The sequence below is a fragment of the Pan paniscus genome, chromosome 19 (genome assembly GCF_029289425.2).
Source record: "Pan paniscus chromosome 19, NHGRI_mPanPan1-v2.0_pri, whole genome shotgun sequence".
Classification (NCBI taxonomy): Eukaryota; Metazoa; Chordata; class Mammalia; order Primates; family Hominidae; genus Pan; species Pan paniscus.
In genome coordinates this window covers 32,002,701-32,030,615 of record NC_073268.2, presented here as the reverse complement: position 1 = coordinate 32,030,615, position 27,915 = coordinate 32,002,701, and the positions used below count along the sequence as shown (strand labels likewise).

The 27,915-nt window shown below is 43.4% G+C and overlaps 1 protein-coding gene and 1 pseudogene across 1 annotated transcript in view; one reads left to right on the top strand and one right to left on the bottom strand.

The window, feature by feature from the left end:
• Window positions 1–1,056: 1,056 nt before the first annotated feature.
• Window positions 1,057–17,121, bottom strand: LOC129394400 (nucleotide triphosphate diphosphatase NUDT15-like; annotated as a pseudogene).
• A 252-nt stretch (window positions 17,122–17,373) lies between these two features.
• PSMD11 (proteasome 26S subunit, non-ATPase 11) overlaps window positions 17,374–27,915 on the top strand; it is a 37,157-nt gene continuing 26,615 nt past the window's right edge. The window contains exons 1-2 of the mRNA XM_003818017.7: window positions 17,374–18,049; window positions 20,378–20,479. Of these exons, the coding sequence (XP_003818065.1) occupies window positions 17,959–18,049; window positions 20,378–20,479 (193 nt within the window). The 5' untranslated portion in view covers window positions 17,374–17,958. The remainder of the gene's footprint in view (window positions 18,050–20,377; window positions 20,480–27,915) is intronic.

Below are 27,915 nucleotides of genomic sequence, written 5' to 3'. Positions count from 1 at the left end.
AAATGAATAAATAAAAATAACATAAAAAATAAAAAATAAATAAAAATTAAGAAACCACAACAAATACTCAGAGATAGAGGATGTTGGTGGGCTTAAGAGGAGGAAAAATCTAGTACTAGGAATGTTGTGGAAGTGGTGGCTATTTTTTGATTTTTTATTTTTATTTACATATACTTTTTGAGACAGAGTATCTCTCTGTTGCCCAGGCTGGTATGCAATGGCACGATCTCGACTCACCGCAACCTCTGCCTCCCAGGTTCAAGCGATTCTCCTGTCTCAGCCTCCCGAGTAGCCGTGTTACAGGTGCCTGAGTGGTGGCTGTTTTAAAGGAATTGGTTTCAAGTTTTTACAATTGTGAACTCCATCAATAAAAATGGGGGAGGGTATATATCCCCCATTATATGTATATCTGTTTATTCATAAATAGTATTAATGTATCATATTTAATTTATATAAATTAAATTATAAGTAATACTCCATGTGTTAAATTAATTATATATTAATTATAAAATGAATAAAATACATTTTAAAGTTAAAGATGAAAAATAATATTTTAAAATCAATTTTTTTTCTTTATTTTAGAGATGAGTTCTCACTATGTTGGCTAGATTTGTCTTGAACTGCTGACCTCAAGCAATCCTCCTGCCTCAGCCTCCCAAAGTGCTAGGATTACAGGTGCGAGCCACCATGCCCGGCTAATTTTGGTATTCTTAGTAGAGACAAGGTTTTGCCATGTTGGCCAGACTGGTCTCGAACTCCTGATCTCAGGTGATCTGCCCTCCTTGGCCTCACAAAGCGCTGGGATTACAAGCGTGAGCCACCACACCTGGCCCATAATTGTCTTTCTAATTGAGTAGAATATAAGGGCCAGGGACTTCACATTGTTTCTGTATTCCCAGTACCTAGATTAGTACCTGGAAAATAGTAGGGGCTCAATAAATGTCTGATAAATGAATGAATATTAAGAATGATAGGCTGGGCATGGTGGCTCACGCTTGTAATTCCAGCACTTTGGGAGGCTGAGTTGGGTGGATTACCCTCAGGAGTTCAAGACCAGCATGGCCAACATGGTGAAACCCCGTCTGTACTAAAAATACAAAAATTAGCCAGGTGTGGTGGCCTGTGCCTGTACTCTCAGATACTCGGGAGGCTGAGGCGGGAGAATTGCTTGAACTTGGGAGGTAGAGGTTGGAGTGAGCCAAGATCATGCGACTGCACTGCAGCCTAGGTGACAAGAGTGAGACTTTGTCTCAAAAAAAAAAAAAAAAAAAAAAGGAAGGAAGAAAGAAAGAAAGAAAGAAAGAAAGAAAGAAAGAAAGAAAGAAAGAAAGAAAGAAAGAAAGAAAGAAAGATTGGCTGATACCAGGCAGGAGGATCTCTCAAGCCCAGGAGTTCAAGACCAGCCTGGGCAACATAGTGAGACTTTAAAAACAAAAGAATGATAGGTTGGGCATGGTGGCTCACACCTATAATCCCAGAGCTTCGGGAGGCCAAGCTGGAAGGATCACTCCAGGCCAGGAGTAGTTCAAGACCAGTCTGGGCAACACATAGTGAGTCCCTGTGTTAAAAAGGCTGGGCACAGTGGCTCATGCCTGTAATCCCAGCACTTTGGGAGGCCGAGGTGGGTGGATCATGAGGTCAAGAGTTTGAGACCAGCCTGGCCAACATGGTGAAACCCCATCTCTACTAAGAATACAAAAATTAGCCGGGGGTGGTGGCATGTGACTGTAATCCCAGCTACTCGGGAGGCTGAGGCAGGAGAATCGCTTGAACCCGGCAGGCAGAGGTTGCAGTGAGCCGAGATCGTGCCACTGCACTCCAGCCTGGGTGACAGAGCAAGACTTTGTCTCAAAAAAAAAAAAAAAGAAAAGACAAGATAAAGGAAAAAAAGGAATCATAGTTAAAAAGCAAAGAAAAAAAGTGTAAGATCAGAGTAGTAAGCATGAGTGTATATTTCAGCAGCCCTGGTTGGAGGAGGGATGGTGATATGGTTTGGCTTTGTGTCCCTGTCCAAATCTAAGGTCTAATTGTAATCCCCCGTGTTGGAGGAGGGGCCTGATGGGAGGTGATTGGATCATGGGGCAGCTTCTAATGGTTTAGCACCATCCCTCTAGGGCTGCTTGTTTAAATGCATGTAGCACCTCTCCCACTCACCTCTCTGTTGCTGGTCATGTGAATATGTGCTTGCTTCCCCTTTGCTTTCTGCTATGATTGCAAGTTTCCTGAGGCCTCCCCAGAAGCAAAAGCCTGTACAGCCCACAGAACGATGAACCGATTAAATCTCTTTTCTTTATAAATTACCCAGTCTCAGGTAGTTCTTTATAGCAGTGTTAGAATGGACTAATACAGAAAATTGGTACCAGAGAAGTGGGGCATTGCTATAAACATACCTGAAAATGTGGAAGTGACTTTGGGACTGGGTAATGGGCAGAGGTTGGAACAGTTTGGAGAGCTCAGAAGAAGACAAGAAGATGAGGGAAAGTTTGGAACTTCCTAGAGACTTATTGAATGGTTGTGACCAAAATGCTGATAGTGATATGGACAATGAAGTCCAGGCCAAGGTGGTCTCAGATGCAGATGAGGAACTTACTGGAAACTGGAGTGAAGGTCACTCTTGCTATGCTTTAGCAAAGAGACTGGTGGCATTGTGCCCCTGCTCTAGGGATCTGTTGAACTTTGAACTTGAGAGAGATGATTTAGGCTATCTGGTGGAAGAAATTTCTAAGTAGTAAAGCATTTAACAGTGGGTGCTTCTAACCGTGTATGCTTATATGCATGTGCAAAGAGATTATCTGAAACTGGAATTTATATTTAAAAGAGAAGCAGAGCATAAATTTTGGAAAATTTGCAGCCCAGCTGTGTGGTAGAAAAGAAAAACCCATTTTCTAGGGAAGAATTCAAGCAGGTTGCAGAAATTTGAATAAGTGAAGAGGAGCCAAATGTTAATAGCCAAGACAATGGGGAAAATGCCTCCAAGGCACTTCAGAGACCTTCCTGGCAGCCCCTCCCATCACAGGCCTGGAGGCCTGGGCTGCAGGGATGGTTCTGTGGGCCAGGCCCAGGGCCCTGCTGCTGTGTGAAGCCTTGAAACCTGGCACCCTGCATCGTGATCACTCAGCTCCAGCCATGGCTAAAAGGGGCCGAGGTACAGCTCAGCCATTGTTTCAGAGGATGCAAGCTAAAAGCCTTAGTGGCTTCCATGTGGTATTAAGCCTGCATGTATGCAGAGGGTAAGAATTGAGGCTTGGGAGCTTCCACCTACATTTCAGATGGAAACACCTGGATGTCCAGGCAGAAGTCTGCTGCAGGGGTGGAGCCCTCATGGAGACCCTCTACTAGGGCAATGCAGAGGGGAAATATGGGGTTGGAGTCCCCACACAAAAGTCCCCACTGGGGCACTGCCTAGTGGAGCTGTGAGAAGAAGGCCACCACCTTCAAGACCCCAGAATGGTAGATCCATGAATGGCTCACACTGTGCACCTGGAAAAGCCACAGGCACTCAACATCAGCCCATGAAAGCACCTGCAGGGGCTATGCCCTGCAAGGTTACAGAGATACAACTGTCTAAGGCCTTGGGAGCCCACCCCTTGCATCAGTGTGGACTGGATGTGACACATAGAGTCAAAGGAGATTATTTTGGAGCTCTAAGGTTTAATGACTGCCCTGCTGGGTTTTGGACTTGCATGGGGCATATAGCCCCTTTGTTTTGGCTGAATTCTTTCTCTTAGAATGGGTGTATTTACCCAAGGCCTATATCCCCATTGTGTCTTGAAAGCAACTAACTTGATTACTTGTTTTTGACTTTACAGGCTCGTCGGTGGAAGGGAAGTCTTGCCTTGTCTCAGATGAGACTTTGGACTTGGACTTTTGAGTTAATGCTAGAATGAGTTAAGACTTTGAGGGACTGTTAGGAAGGCATGATTTTGTTTTGAAATGTGAGAAGGACATGAGATTTGTGAGGGGCCAGGGGCAGAATGATACGGTTTGGCTCTGTGTCCTTGCCCTAATCTCATGTCTAATTATAATCCTCAGTGTTGAAGGAGGGGCCTGGTGGAAGGTGATTGGATCATGGGGGCAGTTTCTAATGGTTTAGCACCATCCCCTTAGTGCTGCTTGTTTAAAAGTGTGTAGCACCTCCCCCACCCCCCTCTCTTCTGCCAGCCATGTGAAGATGTGCTTGCTTCCCCTTTGCCTTCCACTATGATTGTAAGTTTTCTGAGGCCTCTCCAGAAGCAGAAACCTGTACCGCCCACAGAACCGTGAGCTGATTAAACCTCTTATCTTTTTTCTTCTTTTTCCCCTGAAAGGAGTCTCACTCTGTCACTCAGGCTGGAGTTCAGTGGTGCGATCTCAACTTACTGCAACCTCTGCCTCCCAGGTTCAAGTGATTCTCGTGCCTCAGCCAACTGAGTAGCGGGGATTACAGGCACCCACAACCATGCCTGGCTAATTTTTGTAGTTTTAGTAGAGACGGGGTTTTGCCATGTTGGCCAGGCTGGTCTCGAACTCTTGACCTCAGGTGATCCACCCACTTTGGCCTCCAAAAGTGCTGGGATTACAGGCATGAGCTACTGTGCCTGGCCTAAATCTCTTTTCCTTATAAATTACCCAGTCTTAGGTAGTTCATTTTGGCAGTGTGATAACAGACTAATACAGATGGAATTTATCTTCTGATAATCTTGGGGCTTGGATTTTAAACCACACATAGGGAAAGAGACAAGAGTTTTAGCTTGGGCAACGTGGAAATTGAAACCTATCTAAAGCCAGGATGCTCAAAGGGCTGTCCCTTCAATGAAAGAGGTAGCCAGGAAAAAAAAAAAAAAAAAAGCTATCCCCTGTATCCCCTGACACAGGCAGCCAACAAGGAAACATATTTGTTTCAGCCTGGGTAGAAAAATAAATAAAAATCTGCTCTGGTAAATTGTAACTTTATGACTTTCTCATTTGGGAATTGTATTAGGCTGTTTTTGTGTTGCTACAAAGAAATACCAGAGGCCAGGTGTAGTGGCTCACACCTATAATCCCAGTACTTTGGAAGGCCAAGGCAGTTGGATCACTTGAGGTCAGGAGTTTGAGACCAGCCTGGCCAACATGGCAAAACCCCATCTCTACTAAAACTACAAAAAAATTAGCCGAGTATGGTGGCTCATGCCTGTAATCCCAGCTACTCGGGAGGCTGAGGGACAAGAATCGCTTCAGCCCAGGAGGCAGAAGTTGCAGTGAGCCGAGATTGCACTACTGCACTCCAGCATGGGCGACAGAGTGAGACTCTGTCTCAAAAAAGTAAAAGAAAAAGAAATACCTGAGACTGAATAATTTATCAGAAATGAGGTTTAATTGGCTCATGGTTCTGCAGCTGCACAGGAAGCCATGTGGCATCTGCTTTTGGGGAAGCTTCAGGAAGCTTCTAATCATGGCAGAAGGCAAAGTGGGAGCAGGCACATCACGTGGTGAAAGCAGGAGCAAGAGAGAGCAAGGTGCCACACTTTTATTTTATATATATATATATATATTTTTTTTTTTTTTTTTTGAGATAGAGTCTCGCTCTGTCACCAGGCTGGAGTACGGTGGTGCGATCTTGGCTCACTGCAACCTCTGCCTCCTGGGTTCAAGTGATTCTCCTGCCTCAGCCTCATGAGTAGCTGGGACTACTAGCGTGCACCACCATACCCAGCTAATTTTTATATTTTTAGTAGAAGACGGGGTTTCACCATGTTGGCCAGGATGGTCTCGATCTCTTGACCTCGTGATCTGCCCGCCTTGGCCTCCCAAAGTGCTGGGATTACAGGTGTGAGCCACTGCACCCAGCCTGTTGTTTTTATATATTTTTTATTTTATATTTTTCAGACTGCTCAGCCTCTTGAGTAGCTAGGATTATAGGTGCCCACCACCATGCCTGGCCAATTTTTGTATTTTTACTAGAGATGGGGTTTCACCATGTTGGCCAGGCTGATCTCGAACTCTTGGCCTCAAGTGATTCGCCCACCTTGGCCTCCCAAAGTGCTGTGATTACAGGTGTGAGCCACCATGCCCAGCCAAGGTGCCACACTTTTAAACAGCCAGGTCTTGAGAGAAGTCACTTGCTATCATGAGGACAGCACCAAGGGATGGTACTAAACCATTCATAAGAAATCAACCCCCATGATCCAATCACCTCCCTCCAGGCGCCACCCCCAATACTGGGAATTACAATTCAACATAAGATTTGGGCAGAGACACACGTTCAAACTATATCAGGGATTAAATCATATTATCTTTGTAGTGGAGAAATTCCCCAAACTCTGTAAACTAACATCAATGTAGTCATGAACACATAATATTGAGATGTGATTGCAGAAGTGAACTCAACCCAGATCTCCTAGCAATAACAAAGATAAAACCCAGTTGAAGATGAGCTCATAATCCATAATTACAAATACAGGAGAAAACAATCCTGCAGGAGGGAGAGTCAGCAGACACAACAAACTGCAGGATCAGGCTCCCACAAATAGCAATAATGATCAGATACAGATTAGAGACTTTGTTTTAAAGAATGAAAAGCACAAAAGAAGGAACCCAAAGCATAAGCAAATAATATGATACTTTGAAAAAAGTCAGCTTTAGAGAAGGACGAAACCAATCTTGTAGAAATAAAAAAATAGGTTTTATTTATTTTTTTCTTAAAATTTTCATTATTTTCTCTGGGCATGGTGGCTCACGCCTGTAATCCCAGCACTAGGGGAGGCCGAGGCGGGCAGATCACCTGAGGTTGGGAATTCGAGACCAGCCTGACCAACCTGGAGAAACCCCGTCTCTACTAAAAATACAAAATTAGCTGGGCATGGTGGCTCATGCCTGTAATCTCAGCTACTCGGGAGGCTGAGTCAGGAGAATCGCTTGAACCCGGGAGGCAGAGGTTGCGGTGAGCCGAGATCACCCCATTGCACTCCTACCTGGGCAACAAAAGCGAAACTCCATCTCAAAAAAAAAAAATTACTAATTATTTACGAGTAACAAAAGCCCAATATGTGTTAAATTAAATAATTTTTTTGAAAAATAGCTATTTTTTCACATAGTAAGACTCACAAAAAATAACTATTTTTCTAAACAACAAGAAAAATTCATTAGTGAGAAGAGCCCCAACTACTTTACTTTTTTGAGACAGTCTTGCTGTGTTGCCCAGGCTGGAGTGCAGTGGCGTGATCTCGTCTCACTGCAACCTCTGCCTCCCCAGTTCATGCCATTCTTCTGCCTCAGCCTCCCGAGTAGCTGGGACTACAGGCGCCCACCACCACGCCCGGCTAATTTTTTGTATTTTTAGTAGAGATGGGATTTCACCATGTTAGCCAGGATGGTCTCGATCTCCTGACCTCGTGATCTGCCTGCCTCGGCCTCCCAAAGTGCTGGGATTACAGGCGTGAGCCACCGTGCCCAGCCATGCTTTACATTTTTGCAAGTATCTTTAATGTCTGACGGTAGATGAAAGCTAGATTCTCATATCTACTTCTTTATTCAGCCTGTTATAATATCACACCAGATAGCTGCTCAAAAATTCCTCTGGACACTCATGAGAAAATGAGAGTGCAAAAGATAAATTATGTCTTAGTATTATAAAAGTAGCTTTGACCTAGAATACTCTTCAAAGGCTCTTGAAGACCCCCAGACCATACTTTGAGAACCACTGCTCTAGACGAATGTCATCATTTTACAAATAAGGACCCTGGACCTCAGAGAGAGTAAATGAGAAATCCAACATCACACAGCCTGTCAATAGTAGGATACAGACATTAGATGGTTTGTCTCACTTCTCTGGGTTTAGGTTCTCAGTTGGAAACCTGGGAAATACACCCTAATGGCCTGTCCTATTCCCTGTAAGTTGCAAAGACTATCACAATATATTACCCCCAATCCACTTTTTAAAAATAAATTAATAATTTTAAAAATAATTTAAATTAATAAATCAACAAACTTGGTAAATTTTGCAACAGGCATACTGTGTTTGAATCTAAACTACAATATTTGAATTCTGATTTCTATTTGAACAGAACACTAAGGCAAATTCGACTGCATCCTATTCCATGCAAGCTAGTAATGACAAACTGCACAGTAAATATCACAGATAAATATGGAAAGCAGATTACCCATAATATCAGTATTTATCATATATCCTGTGTCTGAAATATAATTCAATTATACATATTTCAGAAAAATGTTATCCAGTACTAGCTGAAAGGGTGGTGGGTACATTAAGAGACTGCAAATAAACAGGTGATCACAAGAACTTTTTTAGATAAAATGGAGTTGCACCGAAATGTAGATATTTTTCATTCCCTAACCTGACCTTATTTTTGTCTTTTAAAGAAAATCAAGAAATCTTCTTGGCCACCTAGAGATGATTTCCTTTGTATCCTACCAGATGGTTCAGATCTTTAAATGGAACATAGTTTTGTTCTTTTAAAGAACACAGGGCCCAGAAGGAGGAAATTGTTCCCAGGGAACCCACTCCCAACTTTCATTTTTTTCAGGCTCTACATTCTTTGGTTCTGAATCATGAGTCACGTCCACTTCTCCTTTCATTAATACAGTAACATAATGGTAATTCTTCTCAGTGAAAGAATTCACAACTGAGGCAAAGCAAACATTTTTCAGGTGAAGAGCTTCTTCCCAGGTTTCCCTTTGAGCACATTCTTTCCAGTTCTCACTGAACTCCAAATGACCCCCAGAAAGCTGAAAACTGCTGGCTCCAAATGACCCTTTCCTCTTCCCCAGGAGGACACAACACGGATACTTGCAGCTGGTCACAACTCAGACTCTGACTCTGGGCGGCCGCCCCTGCGGCTTCATGTTGGCTGTCATAGTGCAAGCAGGAGGACCAAAAAATATGTTTTAAGTTGGTTAACACTAAAGTTGAGTGAATGGGCTGGGCGCGATGGCTCACGCCTGTAATCCCAGCACTTTGGGAGGCCAAGGCAGGCGGATCACTTGAGGTCAGGAGTACGAAACCAGCCTGGCCAACATGGTGAAACCCCATCTCTACTAAAAATACAAAAAAAACCCCCAACAACAACAACAATAACAACAAAATAGGCATGGTGGCGTGCGCCTGTAGTACCAGCTGCTCAGGGGACTGAGGCCAGAGAATCGCTTGAACCCGGGAGGCAGAGGTTGCAGTGAGCTGAGATTGCACCACTGCACTCCAGCCTGGGCAACAGAGTGAGACTCTGTCTGGAAAACAAAGCAAAACAAGTTTAGTGGATGGATTAAGTAGCAGATTAGAAAGAGCTGATGATATAATCCAGTAACTATTAAATGAAATTAAGAAAATTCCTTGTAAGGTAGTATGGAGAGACAAGGAGATAGAAAATATAAAAGATATGGAAAAGAGATGCAGATAGTTTTACACAGTCCAATAGAAATATAATATGAGATACATACATACATAATTTAAATTTTCTAGTACCAACCTAACAGAAAGTAAAAAGAAACACATGAAATTAATCCAAAATATTATTTCATCGTGTAATATAAAGTCACGAATAAATATTTTATATTCTTTTTTTCCTACTGTCTTTGAAACCCAGTGTGTATTTTGCACTTATACCACACGCAGCTCAGTTTGGACTAGCTAGTGCTCAACAGCCATATGTGGCTAGTGACTATTATACTGGACAATGCAGATCTAACTTACATGTAATAAGATTTCCAAGAGAGAAGGGAGACAGAGAAGGCAATATTTGAAGAGATAATGGCAGATAATTTTCCAGGATTACTGGGAGGCAGGAATCCTGAGATTCAGGAAAGCTGGTGCATCCTGATCAGGATGTAAATATTTTGTAGTGAAGCTGATAAAAGCTGAAAACAAAAAATTTGTTAAAATTAACTACAGGGAAAAGATGGATTACCTACAAAGGAACTTCAATTAGACTGAAGACAGTCACCTTTAAAATGTTGACTGAAAAGTTACAATGCAGGAATTTTATACCCACTTGAACTATCAATAAAGAGTGAGAGTAAAATAAAGTCAAAGACAAGGTTATCACTAACAGACTTTCACTAAAAGAGAACTGTAATACAATTCAAATACGATAAGGTGTCTGGAGGTCTGGGGAGATGTGGCAGTATGTGAGAGAAGGGTTCCCCAAAAGAGATAAAAATATAATGTACATTTTCCTTGTTTTTTACTATTTTTCCCCCTCTCCAGAGCTCGAATGGTAATGAATGCGTAGTTACGGAGTCAGCACTAGTGTAGAACTGCAAGCCTTAACTCCTTGTCATAGCGTTAGGGAAGCAGGAGCCTAGGAGAGCCAGAATAAGGTCATTTTAAAATCAACTCCATCTTTTTTTTTTTTGAGATGGAATCTCCCTCTTGTTGCCCAGGCTGGAGTGCAGTGGACCAATCTCAGCTCACTGCAACCTCTGCCTCCTGGGTTCAAGCGATTCTCCTGCCTCAGCCTCCTGGGTAGCTGGGATTACAGGTGCCTGCCACCACACCCGGCTAATTTTTCTACTTTTAGTAGAGATGGGGTTTCGCCATGTTGGCCAGGTTGGTCTCGAACTCCTGACCTCAGGTGATCCGCCTGCCTCAGCCTCCCAAGGTATTGGGATTACAGGTGTGAGCCACCTCACCCGGCCAATCAACTCCATCTTAAAACCAGCAAGACACACCATGCGCAGTGGCTCACTCCTGTAATCCCAGCACGTTGGGAGGCTGGGCTGGGCAGATCACCTGAGATCAGGAGTTCGAGACCAGCCTGGCCAACATGGCGAAACCCTGTCTTTACTAAAAATACAAAAATTAGGCCCAGTGTGATGGTGGGCACCTTTAATCCCAGCTACTCGGGAGGCTGAGGCAGGAGAATCGCTTAAACCTTGGAGGCGGAGGTTGCAGTGAGCCAAGATTGCACCACTGCACTCCAGCCTGGGCAACAGGAGCGAAACTCCGTTTCAAAAAAAAAATTAGCTGGGTGTGGTGGTGCACGCCTGTAATCCCAGCTACTTGGGAGGCTGAGGCAGGAGAATTGCTTGAACCCAGAAGGCAGAGGTTGCAGTGAGCCGAGATGCACCATTGCACTCCAGCCTGGGCAACAAGAGTGAGTCTCTGAAGAAAAAAAAAAACTAGCATGACCCATGGTCATAAGATGTTTATAGTTGAGGAAACAACCTAAAGATTACCTGCAAGGACAGACTTCTACAAAAACAGAAAAGCCCAGATGTCCCAATACCCATAACAAGATTTGCTTTCAAGATAATTATGCTTTTTTTTTTAAAGATAGTTATGCTTTGATGTACTCACATAGTAGAATGTCAAGGATAGGTTTCTTTAAATCAATACCATAATAAATTTGGTCATGCTGTCTGCCCATCCGCATGTAGGCACAGCTTAGTTTAGTCTTTGTATAGAAAAAGATCCCTATAGAAGAAAAACTTAAAGACTATGTGTTCCTCCACTTGCTTTCCAAGGACACTCTATTCTATAATGAAGTAGCTTTCAATAAACTCTCTCTTCTCACTGCACTCCGATTCTCCTTGAATTCTTCCCAGTGCGAGAGCCAAGAACCTTCTCTTGGGGTCTGGACCAAGACTCCTTTTTCCAGTAACAATAGGGTAGGAGAGAGAGGAGAAGGAGGAGCATATATGCTTGTATTGGCAGGATAGTACATCATAGTATTCCTCTATTTGCTCAACTTTGGGATACAAAATGTTTAGAAAGATCAGTGAACAATCAAGAGCTATATAGAAAAAAATTGTTTTGGAATATAGAGTAGCATAGGGAAGATTAGGGCTGTGTAGCATGTTTGGGGGTGGCATGAGGACAGAAAGAAGCGTGACAGGGAGGGGAGGGAGACGAGACTGAGGGTGAGGAAGCTTAAGATGGGAACTAGAACTGACAATTGATCACCACTCTATTACTATGAAAATTACCTGTTGGGCTGTGGGCAGTGGCTGATGCCTGTAATCCCAGCACTTTGGGAGGCCGAGGTGGGTGGATCACCTGAGGTTGGGAGTTTAAGACCAGCCTGACCAACATGGAGTAACCCCGTCTCTATTAAAAATACAAAATCAGTCGGGTGTGGTGGTGGGCGCCTGTGATCCCAGGCACTCGGGAGGCTGAAGCAGGAGAATTGCTTGAACCTGGGAGGTGGAGGTTGAGGTGAGCCGAGATCACGCCATTGCACTCCAGCCCAGGCAACAAGAACGAACACCGTCTCCTAAAAGAAATAAAATAAAATAAAAAGGAAATAGAACTGACAATTGATCACCACTCTATTACTATGAAAATTATCTATTAAAGATTCATTTAGCCCTCCAACTGGGCTCCCTGAGGAAGGGGAGTAGTGGGTGCTAATCAGCTAATTTAATCAGCAACTTAATTGCAATTTTAATAACTGCCACTGATGGAATACTTATATATGTGTCAGTAATAGCACTGAAGTGTTCTAGTGTCTTTAAAAATTTAAACTTCAAAGCTGGGCACAGTGGTGTGTACCTGTAGTTCTGGCTAGTTGGGAAACTAAGGCAGGAGGATGTCTTGAATCCAGGAGTTGCCTTGGCAACATAGCAAGACCTTGTCTCTTAAAAAAAAAATTTCAACAAATCTGTGAAGTAAAATTTTAAAATTGTGGTGAAATATGAATAACATCAAATTTACCATTTTAACCATTTAAAATTGTACAGTTCTGGCCTGGCGCGGTGGCTCACCCATGTAATCCCAGCACTTTGGGAGGCCAAGGCAGGCAGATCACTAGAGGTCAGAAGTTCGTGACTAGCCTGGCCAACATGGTGAAACCCTGTCTCTACTAAAAATGCAAAAATTAGCAGAGCGTGGTGGTGGGTGCCTGTAGTCCCAGCTACTCAGGAGGCCGAGTCATGAGAATCTCTTGAACCCAGGAGGCAGAGGTTACAGTGAGCCGAGATCACACCACTGCACTCCAGCCTGGGTGACAATGTGAGACTCCATCTCAAAAACAAAAAACAAAAAACAAAAAACAAAACAAAACAAAAAAAAGTTCTGTGGCATTAAATACAATCACATTATTGTACAACCATTAAGTAAAATCAATTTTTAAAATAGTTTTACTGATGATCAAACTTTGTATCAGATAGTTAAGTAATTTGACTATTAGTTGGTAGCAGAGATAATATTGAGCTCCATGTTTGTCTGACTTCAAATTCTGTGCTCATTTTCTATAGCATGTAGTCCTGCAACCTTTTGGAGGGAGATGAGATTCAAACAGGTGAAACAGGCTGGGCATAGTGGCTCATGCCTGTCATCCCAGCACTTTGGGAGGTCAAGGTGGGAGGAATCCCTTGAGGCCAGGAGTTTGAGACCAGCCTGGGCAACATAGCAAGACCTTGTCTCTCAAAAAAAAAAATCAGCCGGGCGAGGCACAGTGGCTGACGCCTGTAATCCCAGCACTTTGGGAGGCCGAGGCGGGCAGATTACGAGGTCAGCAGATCGAGACCATCCTGGCTAACACGGTGAAACCCTCTCTCTACTAAAAATACAAAAAATTAGCTGGGCGTGGTGGCGGGCGCCTGTAGTCCCAGCTACTCAGGAGGCTGAGGCAGGAGAATGGTATGAACCCAGGAGGCGGAGGTTGCAGTGAGCAGAGATCGCACCACTGCACTCCAGCCTGGACAAGAGAGCAAGACTCCATCTCAAAAAAAAAAAAAAAATCAGCCCAGCATTGTAGGGCATCCCTATAGTCCCAGCTACTCAGGAGGCTGAGGCAGGAGGATCACTTGAGCCCAGGAGTTCAAGGCTACAGTGAGCTATGATCATGCCACTGCTCTCCAGCCTAGGCAACAGAGCATGACTCTGTCTCTAAAATCCTTTTTTTTTTTGAGACGAAGTCTTGCTCTGTTGCCCAGGCTGGAGTGCAGTGGTCTGATCTCGGCTCACTGTAACCTCCACCTCCCGGGTTCAAGTGATTCTCCCGCCTCAGCCTCCCGAGTAGCTGGGATTACAAGCACCTGCCACCATGTCCAGTTAATTTTTGTATTTTTAGTAGAGATGGGTTTTTGCCATGTTGGCCAGGCAGGTCTTGAACTCTGACCTCAGGTGATCCACCCACCTCAGCCTCCCAAAGTGCTGGGATTACAGGTGTAAGCCACTGTGCCCGGCCTGTGTCTAAAAAACTTAAAATTAAAAAAAAAAAGTAAAAATAAAATTTACATTAAAAAAATTTAAAAATTGACGTAATAAAATCACAGACTGTGTTAAATGCTAGGAAGGAAATAGAATGATGTGATGGTTACTAGATTGAAGGCATAAGAGATTACTTATGATGGGATTACACAGAAGGCCACTTTGTGGAAATGACCTTTGAGCTGAAACCTTTGAGGGGAAAATATAAAGGCTTTGAAGTGAGAAGGAACGTGGCATGTTAGAGACAAAAAAAGAAAAAGAAAAAAAAGAAAAAGTCAGCTGAGCAAAGTGTGTAAGGGGCAAAGTGATAAGAGTTGAAGTTGGAGAAGTAGGCAGGCGCCAGATTATGCGACACTTTGTGGACCACAGTAAGGAGGATGCTAACCAGACTCTCACAAGGCCAGAGCATTAGAGCTATACTGAGGAGGTACAAAGAATCTCAAAGTGGGGAAGAATGGCATAGTAAGAGGGTGAGTGTGACATTGAGAATGTCACATTTCTGAGAATGACTTTCATTTTAGTAATACTTACATTTAGGGACATTGTTAACCTATGGATGCAATCAATGACAGGTGACTACTACACAGTAGTTTGTGATCCCTATAATATAGAGTCTCAGTATTACGTAATGAAGATGGCCTCCCAAAGTGCTGGAATTACAGGTGGTGAGCTAGATTTTATTATCCCTGTTTTGTAGATGAGAAAACCAAAGATCAGAGAAATTAAGAAACATGTTAAAGTCATCAGCTACTAAGTGGCTAGCCTAGTTGAAGGCAAATATTGGATTTTCCTTCCTTTGCCCTGGAGATGCCATGGGAAAATCTCATAAATCTCTCTCTCTCTCTCTTTTTTTTTGAGACAGAGTCCCACTCTGTCACCCAGGGTGGAGGGCAGTGGGGTGATCTTGGCTCACTGCAACCTCTGCTTCCTGGGTTCAAGCAATTCTCCTGCCTCAGCCTCCTGAGTAGCTGGGATTACAGGCACACGCCACCATGCCTGGCTAATTTTTTTGTACTTTCAGTAGAGACGGGGTTTTGCCATGTTGGCCAGGCTGGTCTCAAACTCCTGACCTCGTGATCCGCCCGCCTCAGCCTCCCAAAGTGCTGAGATTACAGGCATGAACCACTGAACCTGGCCCCTAAATCTCTTTTATGCCATTTGTAATGATTGAAAGTCCAGTCTAGCCTAAAGCAAAACTTTAATTTCATATCTAACTTAAAGCTTTTCCCCTGTCTCCAAGTCTCAGGTAGTTGAAAATTTGTGTTTGGTCTGCAGTTTCACTCTTTTCATTCTCCACCCTCTCACTCTGCTGTTTCTGGGTTTCCTCCAGGGTGGAGGAGGTTTTGGTGAAAGCAGAGAAGTAGGAGGAATTAAAAGAGGTCAAGGTCTCTTCTCTTACATGACTGATGACGTCAGAGGCAGAGACCCAGGTGCTGGTTCTTTCTCGTTGGGAGCATTTATGTATTCTTGTGTTCTTTGGAGGATCTACCTGTGGATCTCAAGACTCCCATCAGTGACTGCCTCCTGAAGTCCACACTTCCAGCAACTTATTTCCGGGTCTCCTTACACTAGCATACGGCCCTACTGAATAGGTTCCTTTAAGAAGGTCCTGGATGATCTACCTTTTCAGCATCCTCTTGGCTCATAAGAACCTTGCCATGTCAAACACAGGGAGTGGAAGCTACCCTATTGTTGCCTTTTCTCCTTGTCCTATTGTAGAGTGTGCCAGCCAGCTTCCCTAATTCAGAATTCTGCAGGCTAGAAGTGGGTGCCCATCTTCATGAATGTGCACACATGCCAAACTCCTCAAGAGACATGTCTAGTTCATCTCAAAACTTTCACCATGATGATCACACAGGGATGGGCTCATAAGTTTCCACAGTCAGCAAGACTCACTAGCTTGGGAGAAAGATCTGGCAGACACTCCTAGTCTTTTACAGTGGGGGTCCCCAATCCTGGGCCAAGGACCACTACTGGTCAGTGGCCTGTTAGGAATCAGGCCTCACAGCAGGAGGTGAGCGGTTGGGGAGCCAGCATTACTGCCTGAGCTCCGCCCCCTGTCAGATCAGCTGCAGCATTATATTCTCATAGGAGGCAAACCCTATTGTGAACTGAGCATGCCAGGGATTTAGGTTGCCTGCTCCTTATGAGAATCTAATGCCTGATGATCTGAGGTGGAACAGTTTCATCCCAAAACCATCCCCCCTCCTCACATCCGTGGAAAAATTGTCTTCCACAAAACTGGTCCCTGGTGCCAAAAATGTTGGGGTCCACTGTTTTATAGTACTCCCTCTTTATAGTGAGGCCAGCACTCTATCCTCTCTATGATTTCTTCTAAAGCCTCCCACCTCAGCCTTCCAAGTAGCTGAGACTACAGGCGTGCGCCACCATGCCCGGATAATTTTTGTATTTTTAGTAGAGTCGGGGTTCTATGTTGCCCAGGCTGGTCTCAAACTCCTGGGCTCAAGCGATATGCCCACCTCGCCCTCCCAAAGTGCTGGGATTACAGGCATGAGCCACCGCGCCTTGCTAGAAGCCATTTAATCCAACTCTCCATCAAAGTCATGAATCCTGTTTACAACCACCTGATGAGATGTCATCTACTTTTCACGTGAACACACCCAGGAATTAGGAAGGCATTCCCTAACCAGCAGCTTTTATCTCTTCCAATCACGATTTGAGCTTCACCAAATAACTCAAACCCCTGTTCCCTCACATATTAAAGGGGAGTAAATATCTGCTTTACAGAACATTGTTGGGAGAATAAAAGGAGACAGAGGAATATAAATGGCCTACTCCACTTACAGAGGAGGGTGTGCAATGTTAGTCCCCTTTTTGCGTCCTTTTATGGGACAGCACATTCCATTTTTGGATCGTCATCACCTAGAGAAAGGTCTTCCTTAATACTGAATTGTCTTTGTATCCTTTTAGCACCTTTCTTAAGTTTAACCCTAAGTGGTCTCATAGAATGTCATTTTTCCGTCCACACGACGTCTTCACTGATATCTGTGACTTTAGTTGAAGGGGCTGAAGATATTGGGAAGAATAATTCAATTTTTTCCTTCCTCCGTCCCTCCCTCCCTCCCTTCCTTCCTTTTTTTTTTTTTCTTCTTTGAGCTGGGGAGCTGGGTGAGGCTTCTGTGGATTCCCAAGAGGTATTTGTGGCGTGAATGGAGCAAAGGTGATGTTTCACTTCATCACGTCCAGCACTGTCCCAAGGTTAAATGGGCGCGTGAGGACAGTTTTCTCCGGTCCTGGCGGGTTTGCCCACCTGCTGGCCAGCGTTCTGCGGGAGTCAAGCCTGGAAAGCGTGTGTGCGGCGCACAGGCGTCAGACACTGGAACGCATTTGAATGGTGCTATTCTTTGCCACATAGCGAGCACTTTATAAGGTCACTTATCGTCCCGAATGAATGGTTAAATCGTGGAAGCCGCAAAGAAAGCCACGCAGCTTTGACTCAATACCTAGCCCGGTACTCAGGAACCCCTCTCAGGGGTGCGCGAGCGGGGCCGGAATCAAGAAGCCTCTTTTGGGGTGGGCGGGGACCGATCTAGAGCTCCCACTGCGGGGCACCGCCTCTTTCCTCGCCGGCTGCCCGCTAGGAGGCGCTGGGGAGCTTGCAGCCCACCTGCGAGGCGGTCCCGCTCTCCCCACCCCTCAGCCCGCGCCCGGCGGAGAGACTACAGCGCCCGGCGGAGAGACTACAACTCCCGGAGTGCTCTGGCAACGGAGCCGCGGGAGCTACAGGCGGAGGGACCCGAGGGCGGGCTTTCCGGGTGTGTGTTTCCGGCGTCGGCGGCCGCGGCCGGGGACGGTGTGAGAGCGGTAAGATGGCGGCGGCGGCGGTGGTGGAGTTCCAGAGAGCCCAGTCTCTACTCAGCACCGACCGGGAGGCCTCCATCGACATCCTCCACTCCATCGGTAAAGGTCGCCGCGCCGCCTCCCCGGCCCCGCCGGCCCAGCTCCGCTTATGTCGGTCGGCGGCAGCGGAGAGGGGCCGGGCTAGCCGGCTCTGATGCTGCTGACTCACTGTGTGTGTGAGGGGGGCCGGGCCGGGGGCGCAGGCCGCTCGGAGCTCCCCAGAGCCTCCCAGGTCTCACTCTTGTGGGAGGGCTTGAGGCAATCCCCGGGTCCCCTCGCCGGCTGCTGACTCACGGGGGGCTCAGCGTAGGGTGGGAGAGTGGGCCGAGCCGGGCCCCCATCCCTCCCTAGCCGTGTCCCCGGCTCTGGCCCGCACGAGCTGGTCTGGGACCCGGAGCAGTGCCGGCCGGCGTGCTTGTCACGGACTGGTCCTAGAGTCTCTACTTGAAAGGCCTTGGCGAAACCAGCTCTGGACAGGCATTTCCCGCCGTTGTAATCAGCACAGCCTGCTCCGGGTGGGAGCGCGAGCGCTTGCTCTTCTCTGGGAGTTTCCTTCCACGGGACGCTGGGAGCTGCTACTCCTCAGCCCCACGGCAGAAAGCTCCACTAAGAGGAGGGTCTCTTTCAGAATATAGGAAATTCAGGGGTGACACACACCTCAGATTGGCATTTGGTTTGTGGAGGTGGCCGAGACGCTCATCTGCTCTGTGTAGGGTGTAAGAGTGAGGTGTTGGAGCGGGACCGCCTGGCTAGAGGAGGTGACTAATCTTTCCAGACTCCCTGTAGGGGTTGGAAGTGAGTTAAGGGAGTTAGTTGTCAGCCGCGGAGTTCAGGGAATTCTTTGGAACGGGTCGGCTGCATGTTGCCGGAAAAATTAAAATTTCTTAACACTGTAATACGATGGTCTTACACCTGTACACAACAGGAAAACTGAAATGGGAACCCCAGCCAGTCGCTTCCGGCAGCTTTCTGTTGGGATTCAAGTGTGAACAGAAATTTATAATGACAGAAGAAGACGTTAATGTTCACTCATAAAGGATTCAGTTAGGGCTTGGACTAGCTCTTCACTGCACATGTAATGGAATCTTTGTAGTGTAGTTTGGGAAGATCTGAATTGGCTCAACAAGTAGTATGAGAATGCACCTGTATGTGGGACTTGCAAGATGTTGGCATTTGACTTAGTGTGTTGAATTTTGGTATTCCAGACCTGCACGGAGAAAGGACAATGACAAGATCTTGATACTTTATCATTGGGGATACTAGAGAAGGAGAGGAAGTGGGCGTCAAGGTGTATCTTTGAATGATATTGGTAAAAGGTGTTTCATTTTAAAAGTTCTGATCTTAGGTCAGTTACTTCTACGGAACCAGAGTCATCTCAATCACCGTTACATGGGTATTTTATTCTGAGTACACACTATTATTTAGAACTAATGTGAGGAGCATGAATTTTAATTGTCTGTGTCTAGTGTCTAATATTTTGTCTTTCATAAAGTAGAAATTACGTCAAATATTACAATTAGAGTATTTCCTGTTGGCCCACTATTCTAGGGGAGAGTTCCCTGAAAGCTTCACTGTTAGAGCAAGCTTGAGTCATGGTGGTTGACGGCCTTACTTTCTCTGGACTCCATCATGGTTTTTGTCAAGTCATGATGCTTTGTAAGAGTAGTAGTAACTAGTGATGATCACTACAAACTTGGAGAGGCTATTCCATGTTTGAATGTTAAAATAGTTATTAACTGTTGAAAATAGGACAGATAGCACAAAGTTATTTTAACAGACCTCAATGCATTAAAAAGCAGCAGTCTCTCCTAAGTGTAGCTGTGCAGGATCTGGGGCTTTGATAGAGTTGTTTTTCTTGAATGGCTTTATAGACCTGCTTATCCCTAACACCACCCATCAGCTGAGGCTTTGCACAGACCTAAAGTTTATTGAAACGCTTTTGACTTACAGGCATCAGTAACTTGGTCAATTGATTTTAGTTTGTGGCATAAACGCACAGGCATGTTTAATATCTTCCCATAAAATAGTGACTGGAACAGATCTTGGCACCATAAGTATGAAGGATTTGTTTTGTTTTAATTTCGCTTTAACCAAGTGACCACAACAGAAACTTAGTGTATGTAGGTAAGCAAAATTCTGCTGGGTAGAATGAAAAGGCACATTTAAAATCAAAGAGAAGAATCCTTTTTTTATGATTTACATGGAGCATATTCTACGTATATATGATCTTTTTTTTTTTTCCTGGCTTAGAGTTTTTTTTTTTTAACTCTAGAATTTGTCTTTTGGTAAATATGTTTGAGTTTGTAATGGATCTTATGAGGGTGAAATTTCCCTCAGTCTTCATTTTTTGGTCAGAATTTTAAGAAGGTTTGCATTTTCCTCTCCCAGTGAAGCGTGACATTCAGGAAAACGATGAAGAGGCAGTGCAAGTCAAAGAGCAGAGCATCCTGGAACTGGGATCTCTCCTGGCAAAGACTGGACAAGCTGCAGGTAAGTGCTACACATGGATTGTACCTGAAATGCTCAGTGAAATTCCTGTCTTTTGTTGGAGTGAAGAATCATGGGACTGATCCACAAACTGAATTCAGCTTTATTTTCTTGGCAAGTTGTTGAGCTTCAGTTTTTTAGCAGGCAGTTAAGTGGCCTTTAAACTCACTTCTTTCATGGTAGTTTAGTTTTGCAAATGAGAGACAATCTTATTTTGTTGGGATATAGTGATTTCTGATTTGTTTCTGGTTTTTGAATTCTCACTGTATTCGCTTACATAGAGGCAGCAACAGTCTTCAATAATTTCACTGAGCAACTCTGATGTATTTAAGATAGATAACAACTTTAAGCACCTGATTTAAAAATGACAAAGGATTTTGTATCCAAGTGACTCACTGTCATTTTTTTTTGATAGATTCAGAATGAGAATGAGTAAGACATTAAATGGAGCCTTCCCAAGACTTCTCCATTCATACCTAGGACTTTGTGCACATCATTGCTCAAACATTCTAGTTGTAATTGAACCATTGACTGATTAGATTTGACATAATATTCTGATGATGGGTGTGTCCTTGGAATGAGAAGGGAGTCCTTTTGATCAGGAAGGACCTTTTACCAGTAAAGTGGTAATAGTATTTAGAGAGAAGTCTGTTTAAACTTAAATGGGTGATTTTTGTCAAGTTTAAAGTGAATTTAGAGCTCATTTGATTAGATTGGATTAAGATCTGGTAAGTGACCTCATGAATTATTTTCCCTAAAATTATGTTGTTCAAGACAATGATGGGGGTTAGTTAGCACAACTTCTTCAACTTGAGAACTAAAGATTTTTTTTTTTCTTTTTTTTTTTTTGAGACGGGGTCTTGCTGTGTCACCCGGGTTGGAGTGCAGTGGTGCGATCTTGGCTCACTGCAACCTCCGCCTCCTGGGTTCAAGCGATTCTCCTGCCTCAGCCTCCGGAATAGCTGGAATTACAGGCACGCGCCACCAAGCCTGGCTAATTTTTGTATTTTTAATAGAGACGAGGTTTCACTGTGTTGATCAGGCTGGTCTTGAACTCCTGACCTCATGATCCACCCACCTCGGCCTCCCAAAGTGCTGGGATTCCAGGCGTGAGCCATTGTGCCCGGCCAGTGATTTTTTTCAATTAAAGATAACTAACTTATTAATTATTAGGCTCAGTCTATAGAGCTGAATAAAGATGTATGAAATTATGAGGATGTGTTTACATGGGCCTTATATCTTACTTAAAACATCATTAAGTAGCTATAAAAAGAACCATCCATAATGGTTTTTGAGTGCTATGAACTCTTTTTTTTTTTTTAATTATTATTTTTTTTGAGACAGAGTTTTGCTCTTGTTGCCCAGGCTGGAGTGCAAATGGTGCGATCTCGGCTCACTGCAACCTCTGCCTCCCAGGTTCAAGCGATTCTACTATCTCAGCCTCCCGAGTAGCTGAGATTGCCAGTATGCGCCACTATGCCCGGCTAATTTTGTATTTTTTTTTTTTTTAGTAGAGGCGAGGTTTCACCATGTTGGTCAGGCTGGTCTTGAACTCCTGACCTCAGGTGATCTACCTGCCTTGGCCTCCCAAAATGATGGGATTACAGGTGTGAGCCACCGCACCTGGCCAAGTGGTTACTCTTTTAAACACATACATGGTTTAACTTAATTGAATCCTCGAAACAACTTGAAGTAGGTACTGTTACCATTTTACACATGAGGATACTGAGCACAGAAAAGTTAAATAACTTATCAAAGCTCATTCAACTAATAACTGGTAGACCTAGGATTTGAACTCATGTAGTCTTACTTCAGAGCCCATATAGCCACATGACATCATGGTTATTGCTTTCCTATAACTGTCTACTTAAATGAATTATCATTGGTGAGTGGTGTCTTTTCATCTTAGGCTGACTTCCTTCCTATTTAACATACGTAAGGATTCCACTTGTCTGTCAGTTAATTTGAGCTTGGGGGGGTTCCAAAACAGTTTTGATAATTACTCCATGCAAAATATAATAAGGAAATTTTTCTGAATTATAAAGCCAACTGAAGTGATGTGAAAATTTTTTTTCTTGTTAGCCAGGCGTGATGGCTCATGCCTGTAATCCCAGCACTTTGGTAGGCTGAGGTAGGAGGATCCCTTGAGCCCAGGAATTTGAGACCAGCTCTGGCAACATAGTGAGACCCTGTCTCTACAAAAAATAGAAAAATTAGCTGGGTGTGGTGTTATGTGCCTGTAGTCCCAGCTACTCTGGAGGCTGAGGTGGGAGGATTGCTTGAGCCGAGGAGGTTGAGGCTGTAGTGAGCTATGGTCACACTGCTATGCTCTAGCCTGGGTGACAGAGCAAGACCCTGTCTCAAAAAAAGATTTTTTTGTTGTTGACATATCCAAATTTCTACTTTCCTCCAGTGGCATGAATTAAGAACAGTGTGTGGTATATAGTCAACACTTCAGTAATTTTCATCCAAAAATGTTACTGTTTTGCTTGAAATTCCTATTTTATATGTATTCTCCCCTTATTTCTTGCCCTTCCTGCCTTGTGACCTGAGAAGTTTAGAAGTGTACTGCTAAAGCTATTGGAATTTAATAGATGAATTATAAGAACTTTCAAAAACATTTCCATGTTACTTATTGTTTTCTAAGGAAGTTTGATGAGTATAGGTATACACAATGGGAACTCTAAGGAAGTGTTGAGGCCTACATATATTTAGCTGTCTTTGCTATTAATGATACGTTTGTATTGTTTGCTCCTGAGAACAGAAAATATGTCTCTTCCATTAATGTTCAGTTTTTTTATGCATTTAATAAATGCATAGCATTGTGCTAAGTATTCTACTCAAAAATTTAAGATAGGATCCCTGGCCAACAAAAATCACTTGGGGATTACCAAATAAAACAATGTCTGATGTGTAATTGTGATTGCAAGTAGTGTTAGTAGTGTTGAGCATCATCAGACATGATGCCTTGGCTCAGGATTTCATAGCCTAAAACTTTTAAAAGGAATCTGTTGAGTTCTGTGAGGTCCTGCCTCAGGCTCCCAAGTGGCTGGAACTACAGGCGCCCACCACCACCCCCGGTTAATTTTTGTATTTTTAGTAGAGGCGGAGTTTCATCATGTTGTCCAGGCTGATCTTGGGCTCCTGACCTCAAATGATCCACCCACCTCAGCCTTTCAAAGTGTTGTGATTATAGGCATGAGCCACTGTGCCTGGCCTTTTTTTTTTTTTTGAGACCGAGTTTCATTCTGTTGCCCAGGCTGGAGTGCAGTGGTGTGATCTCGGCTCACTGCGACTTCTGCCTCCTGGGTTCGAGCAATTCTCGGGCCTCAGCCTCCCCAAGTAGCTGGGACTACAGGCGTGAGCCACCATGCTCGGCTAATTTTTTTTTTTTTTTTTCTTTTAGTAGAGACGAGGTTTCACCACGTTGGCCAGGCTGGTCTTGGACTCCTGACCTCAGGTGATCCACCCGCCTTGGCCTCCCAAAGTGCTGGGATTCCAGGTGTGAGCCACCGTGCCCAGCCAAGTTCTGTGAGGTTCTGACAAGGAAAATCTGGTCATATAATTACAGATAATCCCAATAAGAATAGGAGGAAGTCAGTATGATTTTATGGGACTTAAAAAAAAATTAACTCAGAATGTATGAAAGTGGAAGGAAACAGGAAATACAAACAAGAATGAATATAAAACAGTAGTAGACTAAAACAGATGATGAACTGAGTCTGAAAAATGCAGGTGGGCACAGTGGCTCACACCTGTAATCCCAGGACTTTGGGAAGCTGAGGTGGGAGGATTGCTTGAAGCCAGGAGTTATGTGGACCAGTTTGGACCACACAGCAAAGACCCTATCTCTGTTAAAAAAAATTTTTTTTAAAAAGCAGCATGGGTAACATAAGGAGACCCCATATCTACAAAAAAAAATAAAAAAATTGACTGGGTGTGGTAGTGCGTGCCTGTGTCCCAGGTACTTGGGAAACAGAGGCAGGAGGATCACTTGAGCCTGGGAAGTCAAGGCTGCAGTGAGCCACAATTGTGCCATTGTACTACAGCCTGGGTGACTGAGTGAGGCTCTTTCTCAAAAAAAAAAAAAAAGAAAGAAAAAAGAAAAAGAAATGCAGGGGGACAACTAAGAGATCATTTGCTTCTCTCTTGGCGTAAGAAGGATAACACTCAGTGCTTAGGGAAAATATTGTAATGCTAGCAGGTGTTAGAAAGGCAGACTACTTAGCTCATATTTCACTTCTGCCTTTTCTAGGAAGGAAAATGATTTTCAAACTGCAAAAGATAGAAATAACAGCAGAAAGAGATAATTAATGGTAGGTGAGAGAAGACAGAGCAGATAGTCTCTGTAAATAAGTTCAGGTCTCTAGGTTCTAACAGTTTCTTTTATTATAAAAAAATAGTTTTAGCAGATATAACTATAGAGCCATATATTATTCTGAGAAAAATCATGGAGAGGTATAAGGAAGCTGAGGCAAATGTTATCCTGCCTTTCAAGAGGGTAATGCAAAGAATAGATGTATTCACTGTGTGCTGCACATTGAAATAAAGAAATTAAAAATAAAGAGTAGACACTATACATGGTCATCAGTGGTAGAGTTCTGGGACAGATTATTTGATAAGGAGATAGTAATCTCTTAAAAAACAGTGGATTTATTGTGAACAGATTATTCCAAATTCACCTTAGTTCTCTCTGTTTTGTTTTGTTTTGTTTTTTTGAGACAGAGTCTCACTTTGTCACCCAAGCTGGAGTGCAGTGGCACAACCTTGGCTCACTGCAGCCTCGACCTCCTGGGCTCAAGCAATGCTCTTGCCTCAGCCCGCCAAGTAACTGGGACTACAGGCCTTCACCACCATGCCTGGCTAATTTTTGTAGAGAGGGGGTTTCGCCATATTGCCCAGGCTGGTCTTAAACTCCTGGGCTCAAGCAGTCTGCCCGTCTTGGCCTTCCAAAGTGCTAGGATTATAGGTGTGAGCCACTGCACCCAGCCTAGTTCTCTTTTTGGTTAGCTTTATCAGACCCATAGATTTTCAGGGGTCTGCATGCCACCTGTTTTTGTAAATAAAGTTTTATTGGAACAAAGTCACGCCCATTTGTTTCCACATTGTGTGTGACTGGCTGAGTTCAGGACCTGCTACTAAGACCATATAACCTGCGAAGCCAAAAAAATTTACTATCTGGCTCTTCACAGAAAAAGTTTGCCAGCCTCTGGATTAGAGGAATGATATAGACTGCATATCTGATGTAAGCAGGGTAGTTGAACATTTGCCGTAATATTAATATCACAGGTACAGGTTATGAATTTACAATGGGCTGAATAACTGTATCCAAAACATGTTAATAAATGGATCATTTGTCAACCTGAAGGGAAGTCTTCAGGCATTGTGTCATGAGGATCTGTCCTTGTTTTTCTGGTCAGCATCTGGAATCATGGTTAAAGCCATCTCAGAAGGGATGCTTATTTTTGTAGATGACTCAGTACAGTTAGAAGACAGAATTAAAATTCACAGTTATTGCCAAAGCCAGGAAGATTAAATTCAGTTGCGATAAGGATTAAGTTATATACTTAAAGTATTTTTCAAAACAGAGGAAGTTGGGGGAATTACCTGTTTTGACAGTAGTCTATTAAAAAGAACTTTAATGGGCTCAGTCTGAACAAAGAGAGGTGTTAGAAAAAGCAAAACATGCTATCTTGTGTTACATATCATGGCCAGATCAAGAGAATTAAATTGCCTCCTGGTCTACTGTCAGACCCTACCTGGAGCAATTGTTTTCATTTCTGGGTACCACAAAATACCACAAGTAGTACCTTTACAAAGTAGAGTTTGTTCAGAGGAGAGCAACTAAGTTACCTAGAAACAAGGACTTCGGAGGAACAGTTGAAATAGCCAAAGATGTTAAGCTTGAATAAAGGGAAAATTAGGGAAATGTAAATGATAATTATCTTTAAGTATTTAAAGCCATGTGAAAGAAGATATAGATTTGTGTTTTGTGTTTCAAAAAGGAATAATTTGTTTCGGCCAACATTGGAATAGGCTGCTTTGTGAACATTTCTGTGACTAGAAATCATTCAGAATTGTTCAGGCACAGGAGGAAATTCTGTGGGAGAAGGGACATTGCTTCAGACTACTTTTAAAAAGCTATCATTACATAATATAATTGAAATAAATGCAAAAGGAATTTGAGGGGGAGAATCACTGTAGACTGGAGTTACATGGAAAACTCAATAGGACTTCAGATGGACCTAAAAGGATATATAAAATTTATATAGACTGAGAAGATGGCAAGACATTTCAGATGGGATTATGGCATTAGTGCCTCTTGAAAGCAGGAGTATATACTGTAGTCTTGTGCAGAGGTGAATGAGGTGGCAGAATGGCAAAAAGTTTTAAACATTGGGAATCAAAGGTCATTACTGGGGAGTGAAGGGAAAAGATAAACTTTTCTACTCTATATCAAGTTCTTAAGTACCGGACGCAGTCCCATGCATTCTCTGACTATTCAGGCAGATGAGAATTTCAGGGCCTTGAATTAGCATTCTCTGGAGGGTGAGGTTTGCTTGCCCTGAATTAGAGTTCTCAGGAGGGTGAGTCTGCAATTGGAGAATATTAAAGAGGCAGTGGCACTAAAGTAATTTTAACCTACATTCCAAAATACCTCCTTAGTTGTTTAGTTGAACCATTCTCTAATTTTTACTATTTGACAAGCATATCTCTAGTTTATTGTTTCAAAAGATGTTTCTTTAGAGTTCATAACTGCCCTCTTCTATATAGTGGGGGAAAAGCTCTATGATGGATCCGTTTTTTGGTCATAGTTTAAGGCTTGGGTTTTGAAAATTAATGAGGAATTTAAAAGAGATATAGCAGCACTTTAAGGGCAAAACACTCTTCTATGTGAAAAGTTTATTCAGAAGAGTGCCAGGGAAGTGACAATGCAGAAAGGCTAAACTGGGGAGCACTGCAGAAAGACAGGAAAAAGGAATCTGGAGTAGAAAATCTGTGTCTAAGGGGAACAGCTGAAGCAGACTTGGAAGTTAGAAAAAAATTACTTCTATGACCTGATCATATTTATTGGTTGTGAGGAAGTAATTTTGTGAAGGTGGCGGGGACACAGCATATTTCATGTTCTAGAAAACTGGTTTTTGAGATTATGAATACTTTGCTGTTTATCTTTCATTAAGATGGATAAATGAAGCAGAGACATGAGCTTTTCCTGCAACTTCATAGTAATCCAGTGGCTGAGTAGGGAACAGAATGCAAATTTGGTATATGACGTTAACTTATTTTTGCTATTCTGCTATTTGCTAGGAATGCTTTAAACTCCTAGTAAGTTTCACTTAGACTGATTCCAGTGATGTAAGTACCGATTTTTATGACGTTGGGTCAGTTTCTTAAGTGGGTATTTTGTCTCAAATGTTGATGTTAACTTCTCTTTTTGA